The sequence below is a fragment of the Triplophysa rosa genome, linkage group LG4 (genome assembly GCF_024868665.1).
Source record: "Triplophysa rosa linkage group LG4, Trosa_1v2, whole genome shotgun sequence".
NCBI lineage: Eukaryota > Metazoa > Chordata > Actinopteri > Cypriniformes > Nemacheilidae > Triplophysa > Triplophysa rosa.
This window is the reverse complement of record NC_079893.1, coordinates 5814399-5829410: the sequence shown is the minus strand read 5'-3', so window position 1 is coordinate 5829410 and position 15012 is coordinate 5814399. Positions and strand designations below refer to the sequence as shown.

The following is a 15012-nucleotide window of genomic DNA, read 5'->3' as shown; positions in this document are numbered from 1 at the left end:
GCAAGACGTATCCTTTGTAAAACTAGTTGAGTGTGTAGTTTTAACACACTCAAAAAAGACCACCTCTTTTCCTCATTAGTTCACGCTGGCCACTTTAGTGAAATACAACACACATTTTCAGTATTAAATTCTCTTTAATTGTCCGGTTGAAGATGTGGAGACATCTACAGAGAGGAAATGATGATGTGGAGACTTTCATTGCCATTGTGCTTCACTTCCTTTACTGGCAGAAAGACCAAAGTCTTCTATAGCATTAGTAGAGAAAAATGTCTTTAAGGGTCTTAAAAGGATAGGCCACACAAAAATAAAAATTACTTTCACATAAAATCGCATAGATTTTGAGTCAACAATCAAGAGTTTTGTTTTAAACGATTTTGCATATTAACCAATTGTTAATGTATCGGCATGTGCACGATGTTCACGTTTGACCGTTGTAAAAAATACATTTTTTTTAATAGGAATTAGCGCTTTCTATGAAGTTGCTTTGAATAACTGTCTTTAAAACTAGTAATATTTAAACCACTCGATGCTTTTTCATTTAACTGTTGAGATAAGTGTTAGGATTAAGTGCATTATAACAACAGAAAACAACCTAATCAAAATGATCAAACAGAAACACTTGAAATGCTAATAACATACTGATAAACATACCTGGAACATTTAAAAATAAAATTATAATTATTTTAAAAAGCCTTTTGAAGAGTTATTGCTCAATGTCATCTATGATTATAATGATTCATGATGAAGCTGTATTGCTGTGTGATATGAACAGAGGAATACAGTAGTGGCCAAAGGTGATGTCCAACTTTGGACAATAATTGACATCTTTGCTCTTTATTCAAATATTAAAGCTACAAAAAAAAAAATGTGTATGCACGTTGTTGTGTTTGGAGTGTAAATTGAAGCTCAGCTTTGATAGTTTAATCGAACCTGAGGGATTCAAATATTCCTCCCCTTTCATTACTTTTTCATACATTACCTTTGGCCACTACTGTACATCATGCATTCTCTTTAAACCATAACCTGTAAATTGTACCTAAATTGTACTGTTTCATACAGCAGTGTGTACAACTGTGGTGAGGTGAAACAGCACAAAAAAACAGCATTAGCAAATGTATTTTAGCTGTTGCGTGTTGAATGATTAAAGCCGGGATGCCGTTCCAGGATTGCTTCTGATGGAGCTGGAGTTCTTCGGCTTCCCATCATTCTCTGCGGTTTGGGTTGTGAGCGCAGGGGAAGGGCTGGAGTGACGTTGGCGTCGCGTGAACGGGAACACGCTGGACACACAAACACCAATGACATGACTCAGTTTGATCTATATAGATATAGTATGATTCATGTATGCACTTGTACCTTTTCTTGGTCTCCTGTGGTACTACAGCTCGACCTAATAAATTCTTGTAGAGTTCTGATTTGAGATACCGAGGGTATGAATCCTGCATATAAACAGAGAAAAAGTTTGCGTTGAACATGTTTTGAACATTAAAATCAATATTGTCCCTAAATGTTCTGGTGTTTTTGTCTTTCGTCAAAATGTCATCATAACCTCTTATTTTTTTAGTCCCTCCAATCACCTTGCTCTTCATACTCAAATGAAGACCTGCCGAACATTGTGTTTTTGTTTTACTCAAAAATATAACATATTATGAATTGCAAATGCTTTCATGGCCCAGTTTTATAACAGATATTGTTATTGTGCTAAATAAAGTGGGAAAAATAATCTAGTGTAATCATTTATGACATGTTGTATTTTGTCTTTATTCATTTTTTATGTTACACATTCTTGAACTTCATACCTTTTTCATGAGAAAGTAAATATGCATCTGGGCATCATCCAAAATAAACCGATGAGGCTGCTTGAGTCCTTGAAGAGTTTTTTCCATGGTCTTACTGTCAATATTCACCCAGCAACTCGCACCAGGGGCCAGAAATTGCCTGATAGATTGAAGTCCCAGTGAAATAAAAAATGACAATGCCTATTTTTTCATGAAATATTGCAGTGTTAATTGTAAATAGTGTATCAATGTGGGTCATTCTCTTTTTAAAATTCGTGTGCCCTCATAATCTTCAGTTCAAATCTGAAAATGCACATCTGTCCTGTAGTGACTATCCATCTTAAATGACGTATGTTAGACGGCTTGGGCGGAGCCTCCTTTAACTCCTCCCCTTCAACTGTCAGTCTGCTACCAGTTTCATTTCAAAAGGCAACAGCTGTTTTCATACATCCAATCAAATCGCAGAGAAAGACGAAAGCCACGCCAACTTTTTTCTCATTCGAAATTCCATTTCACCCGGAAATGCGTAAAAATACGGAAGTAAAAACAATCGCAACTTTACGGGGACTTTAAGAATGAAAATCAGTTATGGACGTCCGAGGGATTAGACCAAAACAAAAACCAGAGCAAAGTCCATAGAAATAAAAGTTGCAAAAGTTACATTTGCCCATTCAGAGATATCCAATCTGGTAAACTCCCCCCCCCCCAAAAAAACATTCAAATGGACATACTTGTACACTTCCCCCACTTTCTCAGGAATCTTTGAGGTCTCTCCATGTCGCACGTCCTCACAAGCCTGCCAGAAACACAGGTTCTCCGCTGATAATGGAAAAGGCACCATGAGAAAATATGAGAGAGAGGTGAAAAGAAAGAGAAAAATGTGTTACATTATTGATACATGCAGAGAGTGCAGTGAGATCCAAAAATAGTGCAGAAGAGAAAGTTCTGGGCTGTTGTTTAAAACTGAGTTGAAATAAATATTAAATATTAAGTGCATAAAAATACATTATTGAAAATCAATTTTTGTGCACATAGGACTGTACCATGTACCATACAAAACCATACTGTTCTTTAAAATAAATGACATGCTGAATTATATATCAATGTATGGTTCATATATATTTATATTAGGGCTGTCAAACGATTAATCGTGATTAATCGCATCCAGAATAAAAGTTTGTGCTTACGTAATTTATTTCGGTATACTGTGCTAATTAATTTTGTATTTATGAACACATACACATAAATTAATTTATTTTAGAAAAATATAAAATATAACAATAAATAAACGTTTATTTAGAATTTAAATTATTGGTAAATATAAATTAATACATTTAAATATTTCCGAAATATATAGACAAGTATGTGTATGTTTTGTGTTTATAAATACAAAATTAATATACACAGATATACTGTATATGATGTAAACACAAACTTTTATTCTGGATGCGATTAATCGCGATTAATCATTTGACAGCCCTAATTTATATATCATATTAATATTATATCAATATATATCAAGGTTTTTTTTACAAATTGTTGACAGTTGGAATCAGGACCTCATACTGGGCTTTCACATTTCACATTATCTTGAATAATATTGTGTGTGTTTTGCATATACCGCTAAATTCTTTTTCCAGATACGTCATGAACTCTTTTCTGCCCAATGGGTCATCGAGCAGCTCCACAAAACTGAAGCTCCAGCGCTCCACACGTAGTTTAGTCGGCACAGCGGCCCTGATCCACAAACATAGAGAAAATCCTTTCTGACCTTCAAACAGGTTGATATCATCACGCACCTGTTCAGGTTATTGTTTAAGGTTTTAAACACTTACGATATGAGGTGTTTGCACGTGCATTAATTGTGTTTCGTTTTTAATGTTTAATCTATTATATAATGCTAACTGGCATGTGATCATGTGACTCACGTGTCAGAGTTAATGCTCCAAAACGTGACATCATCTGTGATCCAGGGGTTGCTGGGAAGGGATCCTTGCATTATGGGGTCATGAGACTGGTACTGCTCACAGTACTTGACATAACTGCACACACAGACACGCACAACCCGCAGAAAGGTTTATATTAAGGGTGCTTCCATTTACAAAGATATTTTTGAAGACAGTCCATTAGCTCTAGCCTGAGGATAGAGTGTATGGTAGAGGAGCAATAACACACAAATTCAGTACCTCTCAAGGCAAATTGAAGATTTGAGCCGATTTCTGGCCAGGCTTTTCCTGTTGTGTTCAATCTAAAGCCATTTAACATATAAACAAACTCAAAACCAAACTAATGAATGACGGGAACTAAAATTAGTCATGCATTTAAAAACATATTAAATATTACAAATATATTATTCAATACAGTATAGTCTATTTTATTGTACATTTATTTATATTTTTATTATATATACATATAATTTATATTTTATTTTAATGATAAATTGTAGGGCTGTCAAATGATTTATCGCGATTAATCGCTGCATTAAAGTTTGTGTTTACATAATATATGTCTGTGTACTGTGCATATTAATTTAGTATTTATAAATACATACATGTATACAAATTTAGGAAATATTTACATTTATTAAATTTACCGATCATTTAAATTAAATAAAATGTTTCGTATTTTTCTTAAATATATGTCTGTGTACTGTGCATATTAATTTTGTATTTATAAATACATACAACAAATTTAGGAAATATTTACATTTATTAAATTTACCGATCATTTAAATTAAATCAAATGTTTCGTATTTTCTTATATATATATATGTCTGTGTACTGTGCATATTAATTTTGTATTTATAAATACATACATGTATACAAATTTAGGAAATATTTACATTTATTAAATTTACCGATCATTTAAATTAAATAAAATGTTTCGCATTTTTCTTAAATACATGCCTAATGTATGTATATGTTTTTATAAATACAAAAGGAATATGCACAGTACACGGACATACATTATGCAAACTTGTAATTGCATGCGATTAATCGCGATTAATCGTTTAACGACCCTAAAAAGTTATATTCATTTAATAACCTTACTTCTTTTTTGTAGAATTCTGTGTTCTTTTCTGAAAATATAATAAGGAAAACATATCCATTATGGTTTCCAAACATTTCAAAATGCGCACATGCAGTATGTATGGTCTTTGCTATGAAATGATAGTTGGAAATGAAGAAGCGTTTACTTACTTGCATAAGGACGCATGAGAAAACAGAAATAAAAAGAAAGCTATAGATGATGCTTAAACATGAAGGATTCTGCTGTGAATGTTTGTTCATATATTGTTAAAACGTTGTCTGTATGATGTTTTGTGTTGTGTTGTGTTGTGTTGTGTTGTGTTGTGTTGTGGTTGGTAACTCACTGACCAGCTGCACTCTAGTATTCATAGTCCGTCTCTGCGGTCCGTTGTCAAGAATGTCCAACGCCCCCGGCTGCAAAATGTTTGAATGAAGATACACACAGCTAAATGACAAATAAGGGTGTCCGAAATGACAAAGCGACTAGTCTTTAGCAAAGTTCTTAGCAATGGAATGTTTGTCTAATATTGGTTACTTACTGTATACACACACGCACACAAAGTGGCAAGAATGAAATGGTTTTTAAATCCCCCCAGATTAAACATCATCTGGATTTCACGCTAAAATGTCCTTGTGCAATAGTGCTTAGTAACACAAACACACACACACACAGTGTACACCACCGAGGCTTGCTCTTGACACTCCAGCACTATACGATCTGCTTTCCGACGTTGTTTTGATGCCCTTAGCATAAGAAAATAAAACGTTTCATGAAACATATGGAGATCATGATAATTTGATTTGACATATCACAGACACACCACAACACACAGTCACTTAGAAATAGAATATCCTCTTAAGCACTCCGTCAAATGATGGAACCATTAGACATGTACAGCAAATATACAGTTCTTAAAGGGACAGTTCAAAAATATTTTCATATATGAAAAGTCTCATTTACTCAACGTCATGTTTTTCCAAACATGTATCACTTTCTAACTTTGGAAAACAAAGACATTTTAACGAATGTTCTTTTTTATACAATGAAAGTCTAACATTCTACATAACACAGAAGACAATAAAGTAGGTTTGGAACAATACGAGGTTCAGTAGAAAATGACAAAACTATCATTTAAATTCTAAACACATTTAGATTGATGTGAAGCAATGCACTTGCGCTTTCCCTTTTGCATGTGTGCGCATTCATTGGTGTTCCTTTTGAAGGCACCAATATGTTCCACTCTACTTCTCCTTTTTTACCATTATTGCAACAATCTGCCCTCCCTTTTCTCAATCTCTTCTCATTCTCCCCCTTCCCCCATTTTCCTCTGCTTTGCGACGCTTTTGACCGACTGGCTCAATATTTCATAAGCAGAGGCTGGGTACAGATGTGCGGGCTCACGGCGGGCGGGCACAGTTGCCAGGTCAGCTTAAGCTTTGCTCTGCCGCATGATTGGCTAATGCATTTGCATGCTTTCACATTTCTGTATCACATTTCTGAAAGGCTTGGCTAAAGCTGGCTTTTATGTAGCTGTGACTCAATACTATTCAATAGTGCTTAGTAATGAAAAAGTATTGTGTATTACCGTGCCACTTTTGGTTACTTTTTTTGCTAGTGTTGTAAGAAGATTGTTTATTACTCACAGGAGGTCTGTTCACTAGCCAGTAGGCTTGCTCTTGACACTCCAGCACTATACGATCTGCTTTCCGACGTTGTTTTGATGCCCTTAACATAAGAAAATCAAACGATTCATGAAACATATGGAGATCATGATAATTTGATCTTACATTGAATAAAAATGATAACAGAGCACTAAAATGTACATTTTTTTGTTACAATGACTAAGAAGTAGTCTATGTTTAAGCTTAATGGTACGCACCAGATCACTATTATCCTTATATACACTACATCACTGTAGGTCCCAATGCCCTTAAATTGACATAAATTTGACTTAAAAGTTAAAACATTCAATTTTGTTATTAAGTGATTGTGTTTTTATGGTCAAGTGTTTTAACATCTTCAAAGTGCCTGCATATAGTGTATTAACTTTATTTCTCCTCTCCTTAATAGGTCAAAGCAAGCATCATGTGATATGTGCTTGTGTGTTTTGTGATGATAGTTACCTGAGCTGCTCTCTTGCCTGCATCACAACAAAGTCCCAGGTGTGATTGATCCGTTTATGTAAAGCATTATAGCACTCCTAACAAAGAGAGCGTGAGCCAGAGAGTGAATGACCAAGAGATTGCTTCATTGTTCCATCTCTGCATTGTAGTGTTGGGTGTCGCACGTACTTTTTCATATTCGACCAGCTCTCCTTGTTTTCGGATGTTCTTCTTGGCCAGGTAGATTGCTAGAACACAGCATGTAAATGCATTCTTTTATTTGTGCGAAATCACAATCGCTGTCTGTGACGGTTTATTCTTTGATTTGTTTTATTTGTACAGTCCCAGGAGTCTGAATTGACACCTTAAAGTGCTTAAAATGTGCTTGAATATTGCACATCTGAAAAGGTATATGCCTAAGTATAACTATTTTCAACTGACAAAATGCAGCATGAATAAGAAAATGTCCTGTTGGTGCTAATGATCTCAAAGCGTTTGTGCATACTGTACCTTTAATTGAAACAACTCACCATAATCGAGTTCTGAAGCAGGCCAGCGTGTTGAAGCCCAATAGTATGGTGTCTGATAAAAGAATCAATTAATTTGATATATGAACTTTAGAAAAATGCTGACATAGTACAAAATTGTGTCTGTTTGTGTGTGTGCGTGTGTGTGTGTGCGTGCGTGCGTGCGTGCGTGTGTGTGTGTGTGTGTGTGTGTGTGTGTGTGTGTGTGTGTGTGTGTACCTGAAAACGATATGGTGAATCGTCAGATTTCAAAATAAGGTTTCTGGGCTCTTTTAAAGGGTAGATGTAACCATATTTCACAAGAAACTGCCCAATGTGCAATGCCTCTAAAACATAAATACACACACAAATACTTAATACTACACTCCATCCATTCTCCATACCCTCTTGTCCTCTTCAGGGGCACAGGCATCTCAGGCCACAGGCTCCACAAAATTATATATTAAGATGTAAATAATTATGTTTACATTAGGGACAATAACCACAAAATGGCAGATTTAAAAAATATATATGTATTATGTCTGAAGAAAATAAGAATTAAACACACTAAAAACTACAACCAAGGCCTAAAGTGTATCTATATTTTTGTAAAAATAGGTCTGTTTTAAAGTAACTTTCACAATGACAGTGTATGTAGGCCTATATTTCTAAACAGTGAACTTTGAGCAATTTTGCCCTAATTACAGCTGTGGACATAACATCATGTTTATTAGGGCTTTCTGAGTCCTAACTGTTCTCTGTGTGTGACAAGTACGCGTTTTCCTAAAATAATTGGGCACACAACTCACTTAAGATTACATAAAGTCTGACTAGCCCTAAAGTAAACCTAACAAGCATCAAGTTCCTTTGGGACTGTGTATGTGTGTTATGTTTTGATGTCCCTAGAAGGACTGCACATGGAGAAAAATGTTGTCTCCAGAGGGCACTCTCTGCAAGTCACACACAGATAACTGGAAAACCACAGCAGCATGGAAATTATTACACAAAAAGGTTCACACGTAAACGGCAAATGGTGTTAAACAAACAGTGCTGTATAATCATACTATTAATACTTCCTATTAATACCACACCACACAACAGCAGGCACGCACGCTCACACACAATCATTACTGTCTTACCTTCATCAGAACAGGAATACTTTTTAATCAGCCATTTGATGATGTCTAGACCTGTAAAGTAAAGATAATCAATTGTATTAACATTGTATTACCATAGGTTTAATGCAAACACATTAAATATGTACTAATATCCATGGTGAGACAACGGTAAATTTGTGTTTCCTACGGTTTTACAACAAAATAACTGTGACTAGGCCTACTAGTTAAACCATGGTTAATAATTCTGTTGACTTGGATTTAGTGACTTTGACATGTTTTTTTATTGGGCTAAATAAAGTAATTTGGTCATGCACACGCAGTCCATGTGTCCTCTGAGAGACGCGCGCAGGCGGAAAACATGCACTGTTTGTCTAATTAAAAAATAGGAGCGCAGAGACCGAGCGCGCACACTGGAGTCTGATTTCACTGCGCAAGCTTCTATTGATTCTCTTTCCTCATGCGCGCGCCACACTTTCCGAGGTGCGCACGTAGACTTTGCCGTCAAATGCACGATATTTCCACAATAATATCGGGGAACTATTCCTGTCGCGCCTAGGCGGTATCTCTAATCTTGCCATAACATGTCAGTGCCGGGTAAATAAACGGAACATTTGAATCCATTTGGGATTATCCAGTGTGGATAAAGTGAGTCAAGTTTGATGCAGTTATGAGAGAGAGAGAGAGAGAGAGAGAGAGAGAGAGAGAGAGAGAGAGAGAGAGAGAGTCTCACCAGTCATTGCGTGCGGTATAACAGTAATAAGAAGACGCTGGTTGCGCAATTTGATGCCCATATCTGGATCCTGCATTGATATGATCATGCGCTCCATCTATGTGCCAAGAGTTGACAGAAAACGTGAAAGTTTAGTTGTGCTTTAATCTAAAAATCTAAAACAACATGTATTCAACATTCTTTCTTTAATATGCATTTCTATGACTCGTAACAACTCAATGTTCAACTCAATCTTGATTCTGAAAACAAAAAACATAATGTCAATGTTCTTTGTCAACTACTGCATAAAAAGCATAAAATGACAGCATGCACACAAAAAATATGCACCAAAATGTACTTTGGTAAGAATACAAAAACAAAAGCTTTCATCCATAGCAGGATATAATGAAAAAAAAACTCATAATAGTTGCATTGCTTTTTAACTAACTAATTGCACACGTACTGAAATATTGTTAATAATTATTATTTTATAAATTAATGTATGTATTTTACCACAGCACAAAAAGCATGAAGATGAAAGAAAAAGCTCCCAGGACTCTACAAAATCTTTTTTGCAGTACTTCTGTAAAAATGACATTTTTAAGTGTTAGCCTACCTTAGTCAAGCAGGGCATTTGTTGTCGTGGCACTCCATCCTGACTGAGCGTGTTGATGGTCATGTTTGCAGCTTCTCACTCGAGATGTGAAGTTGGATGCTGATGCTGCTGATTATAATGGAGAGTTTAGTGTCCTGTCAGAGGAGAGTCGATGGGGTGGTGCTTCATTCGAGTTCCACGTGTCAAGCAGGTAAACGGTAGCGCCACCCAGTGGTTATAAATTAATAGTACTGAAGTAGTTGACTGCAAGATTTTAGGTTGAGGCATATTAGATTTCTTTCAGTTTTTTTCCACAAGTGAATTTGTGTTTATCTTTAAATAACTATAGTGTGTGTAGTAATTATATGAAACTTGAATATTTATATGGAGTTGAAACACGTGTCGTACATGACCTTTATTATAATGATAGTTGGCATTTCATTGACTGCACTATCACTTTTAAGAGAGAAAAACAAACAAATACAATGCCATTCACACATCTTGTGGTTTTTGTGTAAGTGCATTAACTCCAGCACGCAGGGGGTGCCTACGAGCTGGGCCACTCGTAACGCAACGACGAATGAAATGCCCATAACGGGCTTCCGTAGTTATGATGCCATGAACAACTTTCACATTGTCAATATGGACAGTTTAGTTACTGCTTAGAATAAACGAATAATACGTCTTATTAATTAACCAGGTAAGATAGTGGCGTTAAGATTATACATGAACATGTAATCATGTTAACAAGAAATCATGTACTTTTGTTCAGAAACAGATAGTGCTTGAAACGCGTTGTGTGTCACCATAGAGAACGATTAGACGTGTTTTTCGTCGCTGATCGGGATTAACCTATTCTAATGCAATATGAGGATTTAATACGATCTAAGCACATTTTCGTTGGACAAATAATTTCCAGTTCCTTGTTTTTTGTTGTGTTGTTTCTATACAACAAAGTGCTGCGGTACCATGGTACAGCGATATACCAGATGGTAGTACTTTGTTATCATCTATCCATTAGAAACGCTGTGAAGATTTTTTTAGCAGTGTACCAAGACACATTTAAAAGCATAACTTTACCATTATTGCTATTATCAGTGCATGTCCAGATAAACATTATAGTACCATTGTGCTTTTTTTGTACTTTGCTTTGTACTCCTGATGCCTAACTGTTGCTTATATTCATAATGTTTCTGTTCTGCAGCAGAGATGAGTGATATCCGCCATGCGTTGCTGCGGCGTGATCCGCTGAGTGCAGCTAAAGAGGTTCTGTATCATCTGGACATCTCTCTGGGCAGTGCGATGCAGAGCTCGACAGGTCCCACACCTGGACTGGAGAAGAGCACCGTGGAGCTGGTGGAGGAGTTCATATTTCACGTCTATAAAGACAGAAACATTCAGCCCAAGGTGAGAAAACATACATAGACTGAGATCAAACCATTAAAACACATTATAGCCTTTACAAAAAGAGATGGGTTGAAAGACACTACAGTAGTTGTAATATTTTTTATTTTTCTTAAAGTACTCATGTAAGTGACCATGATTTTATTATCTGATACCATCACGGTACTATGGTATAGCCACAGGCTCGTAAAATGACAGGTTAAGATTGTCCTGGTCTAGTATGAAAATGTCCATATGTTTAAGGGATTTGAAACAATGAGACACTAAGGCTGGTACAGTTTGTGATGCATCTTGTGTTGTGTTTGGCACAGAGGATGAGCTGCGTTCAGGAGCTCCAGCTGCTGGAAATCATGTGCAGTTATTTCCAGGAGCAGAGCAAAGACGCAATCCGACAGATCATTTTCTCCGCCCTCTTCAGTCTCCAAGGCAACAAGGCTGATGAGAGCCGCATGGCCATGCTTGGGAAGCTGGTCTCTATGGCGATAGCTGTATCTCGGGTGACCATACTAGAATGTGCAGCCACCTGGCTACAGGTGTGTGAGAGAAATGTTTTTTAACGTTAGTTCAAATCGACTTATTGAGGATATTTGTTCATTTGTTCTTTTTTTGTGTACATTTTTGAAGTATTACTGTTAGTATTTTATTGATAAATTATTACTTAAATGGCATGTATTGTTTATAGGACCTGTCATATTTGCAAAAGAACCCCAGACATAGTGACCAGGACCCTGACATGGGGTCTTGTATCGTCTTACAGGGATTGAAATTAACAGATAACTTAGATGAACATCAGAAACAAGTATTCCAAATAGAAATGTATCTAATAGTATGCTACAGTATATATTTGTATGTTTTGTTAGTGATGTAATGCTATATGTGTTTGTGCAGCGCACACACTCTGCGTGGTGTGTTCGGTTGGCTCAGGTGTTGATGGATGATTACTGCTCACTGGTGCCATGTGCCATCTCCACACTGCAGAACATCTGTTCAGCCAGTCCCCGATTCTGCTGCCAGCTCATCACTGCAGTAACAGCCCTCTATGACTTCTCCTCAGGTATTGTGCTTGTCACCATGCAAAACAAGCAGTAAATCATGCAAATTTCAGATATAAAGATGCCTAAAATGTCTTTGTAGTGGGGGGAATACAGTATTCAGTTTTCAGATAAAAGCAGAAAAAAATGAATGCTATATTTTAGCATCTTCAAAGTTGCCACCCTTTGACTAGACTTTGCAAAATCTTTCTCTTGGCATTTTATCATTTAGCTTCATGAGGTTTCAACCTAGGAAGCTTTTTAAAGAGTATTGAGAGAATTTCCATATATTCAGGGGGGCATCTATAATTAAAAAAAATTTATACTAAAAGAAAAAAATATGTTTGCAGTTACTTTTGAAAATCGCTATACTTTCTGTCTGGTTGACAGAAAGTATTTTATATACTGTATAACATTGTTGCTTGTAGATGAGCTGACTCCGCCCCCTGCTCTCTTGGAGATGCTAGTTGGTTGGATCACAGAGGACCCCAGACTGCTTCTCCTCACCTTCATCAACACACCCCTCAATTCTAGCCTGCCATTAGGTTGCCTTGAGATCACACCTCTTTTGGGACTGCTCAGATGGTGTGTCAAAGCTCCTTTAGCCTATCAGAGAGCCCGAAAGCCGGCTATGAGCAATGGGCATGGAGAAAGTGACAAAGGGACGGCGAATGGAGACCTGTACTCTAAACTGCACCTGAGTGTTCTTCAAGTCTTTCTCATGCTACAGGTGTTGTATCTGGCTTAAAATATTTTTTTATAATTTTATAGGACTATAGAACCTCTATTATTATGTATAACAGACTGTATAAAGACATTAATATCATTTGATTTGGTCTTGTAGTGAAATTGTTTGGGGTGTAACTCAAATTAATTTCTATAGGTCCAACTGACAGAACAGAATCTCATTGGTCGTCTAGCCGTGCTCCCTGTGGAGTCTGTTGCCGCGCTGGTGGAGGAAGTCAGTCGTATATGTGAGAAACTCACGCCTCTCCCTGCTGCCAGTCAAATTCAGCTGGCTCTGGATAGGCTGGCACAAGCCCTTCAGGTTGCCATGGCAGCGGGAGCTCTTTTGTGTACCAGGGGTGAGTGAGGTTTACTTGGTAATGACCTGTTTCCATCTGAAGGCAGCATTTTAGTGACATCATTTCCTTTGTGTCATTTGTCCCCCAGAGGACCTACGGACTTTGTGCTCCAGACTTCCCCACAATAAGTAAGTTACTGATCACACGAAGCAAAACCGACACTGAAATCACAGTTTATATTGTGTAGTAAATATATTTGAGCTATGTTACGTACAAATTGGAATAATTAAATGACTTATCTGATAAGTTTGTGTTTAAAGGTTTTTTCTTCTTTTTGTTGCAGTCTGTTACAGCTGGTGATGTCCGGTCCAGTCGTGCAGCCCCCACCTCACGGCGGACCTTTCCAGCCCAATATGTACCCCCACATCCACCCCGGCCGACCCTCTCCTCACAGTCCACATCAGTCCGCCCTGTCCTCTCCACACAGTCCACACCCGGTCCTGTCACCACACCCCACGCACCCAGCACTGTCCCCGCATCGCCCGTTAACACCCCACGCTGCTTTATCTCCACACGCCTACCATCCTGCAGCCGTGTCCTTTCCATACCGGCCCATTCGTTGACCAGAAAACAAACCACATAGACTTCTTGCTTCCTCTTGGGAAGAGAACATTTTGTACGATTTTGGGGTGTGGACAAAGAAGAAATTTGCATCATATCTTGAACTACGGCAAGATTCTTTTTATCTTTTATATCGGACAACCTTGAAAACTCTGGAAATGCTCTTGTAGTTTACTATAAACAGATATTCTTTATATCATATGTTTTGGATTACCAGGTTGAATCCTGTTTCCTACACTGGGACTCGTTATTTAACACTGATTTGGACTTCACATCACGCTTATACAAATAAAATCAAAAGCGTTTTTAAAGCTTTCTGTATGTGTTTATTCCAGCTGAAATGCAGCTGTATCTTTAAACCACAATCTTTTACAAACCATGAAATATATTTTTTTGAAAAAACGGATTTGTGTGTACAAGGATGTGGATGATAGTTTAAGTAGCAAAACAAACTGTCTGTATATATTCGTTTATCAATTCCTTTGTCCCGTTTTGAAAATGTCCTTTTGGTTACAAATTTGATGATCAGCAACAGTTTTGCATGCGAGTTGATTATGAAATACAGCAGAACAACGAAAAAAATGAGAAGAGTCAACTTCTTAAAAAGTGTGTTACTAATAAAATACCTCTTTACCGATTACGACTATATTTGTACTATGTCCGTTGCTTGTTTAGCTCTGTATATAGATGGTTTCAGCAGCAACAAAAGGTTATGTGGCCCAAACTTAACTTCCAGTAGACCTCTGCAAAGAATTAATAACTGATGTGTAGGTTTAATTTAATACAATTTATATATGATATAATATTAATGTGAATGTAAATTAAACATCAAATAAATTGTTATAACCAAACACAGACCAGAAGTTAACTTCAAGCCAGGCGTGTTGTCAATTGAAACTGTCTAGAGTACCATCGCTCTGATTCATTGTGACACTGTCTAACCAGATGTGAAGAAACGTTAAAAGAAACCATTGAGTGTATTGACACTTTCATCTCTGTGTCCTTGTCCTGAGTAGCCCCACCCACACTAAAATCTCATTGGTCTAAAATTCTGTTCCACGTAGTGTTTTAAACTTGATTTATTAAACATCAGGTT

The 15012-nt window shown here is 36.9% G+C and overlaps 2 protein-coding genes across 8 annotated transcripts; one reads left to right on the top strand and one right to left on the bottom strand.

The window, feature by feature from the left end:
* Window positions 1–167: 167 nt before the first annotated feature.
* On the bottom strand, window positions 168–9988 carry rgs11 (regulator of G protein signaling 11). Of its 4 annotated transcripts, none has more exons than XM_057330952.1 (17): window positions 9857–9988; window positions 9262–9358; window positions 8553–8603; window positions 7654–7760; window positions 7438–7489; window positions 7097–7155; window positions 6929–7005; window positions 6449–6530; window positions 5153–5218; window positions 4826–5047; window positions 3962–4023; window positions 3704–3817; window positions 3397–3512; window positions 2507–2594; window positions 1797–1935; window positions 1354–1436; window positions 168–1277 (listed from the first exon to the last, which is right to left on the bottom strand). In XM_057330952.1, exons 1-17 carry the CDS (start codon window positions 9917–9919, stop codon window positions 1142–1144), a joined length of 1614 nt encoding a protein of 537 aa, XP_057186935.1. In that variant the 5' UTR covers window positions 9920–9988; the 3' UTR covers window positions 168–1141. The 4 variants fall into 4 exon arrangements, with proteins under 4 accessions (XP_057186935.1, XP_057186936.1, XP_057186937.1 ...); XM_057330953.1 differs by having other exon boundaries at window positions 4826–4849; XM_057330954.1 differs by lacking the exon at window positions 9857–9988 and having other exon boundaries at window positions 7654–7758; window positions 9262–9304.
* On the top strand, window positions 9948–13926 carry ints15 (integrator complex subunit 15). 4 transcript variants are annotated; one of them, XM_057330956.1, is made up of 8 exons: window positions 9948–10046; window positions 11040–11242; window positions 11551–11772; window positions 12128–12293; window positions 12699–13000; window positions 13154–13355; window positions 13444–13483; window positions 13639–13926. In XM_057330956.1, the coding sequence occupies exons 1-8, from the start codon at window positions 9953–9955 to the stop codon at window positions 13916–13918; spliced, it is 1509 nt and encodes a 502-aa protein (XP_057186939.1). In that variant the 5' UTR covers window positions 9948–9952; the 3' UTR covers window positions 13919–13926. The 4 variants fall into 4 exon arrangements, with proteins under 4 accessions (XP_057186939.1, XP_057186941.1, XP_057186942.1 ...); XM_057330958.1 differs by lacking the exon at window positions 9948–10046 and adding an exon at window positions 10430–10535; XM_057330959.1 differs by lacking the exon at window positions 9948–10046 and adding an exon at window positions 10431–10535 and having other exon boundaries at window positions 11043–11242.
* The last annotated feature ends 1086 nt before the right edge of the window (window positions 13927–15012 follow it).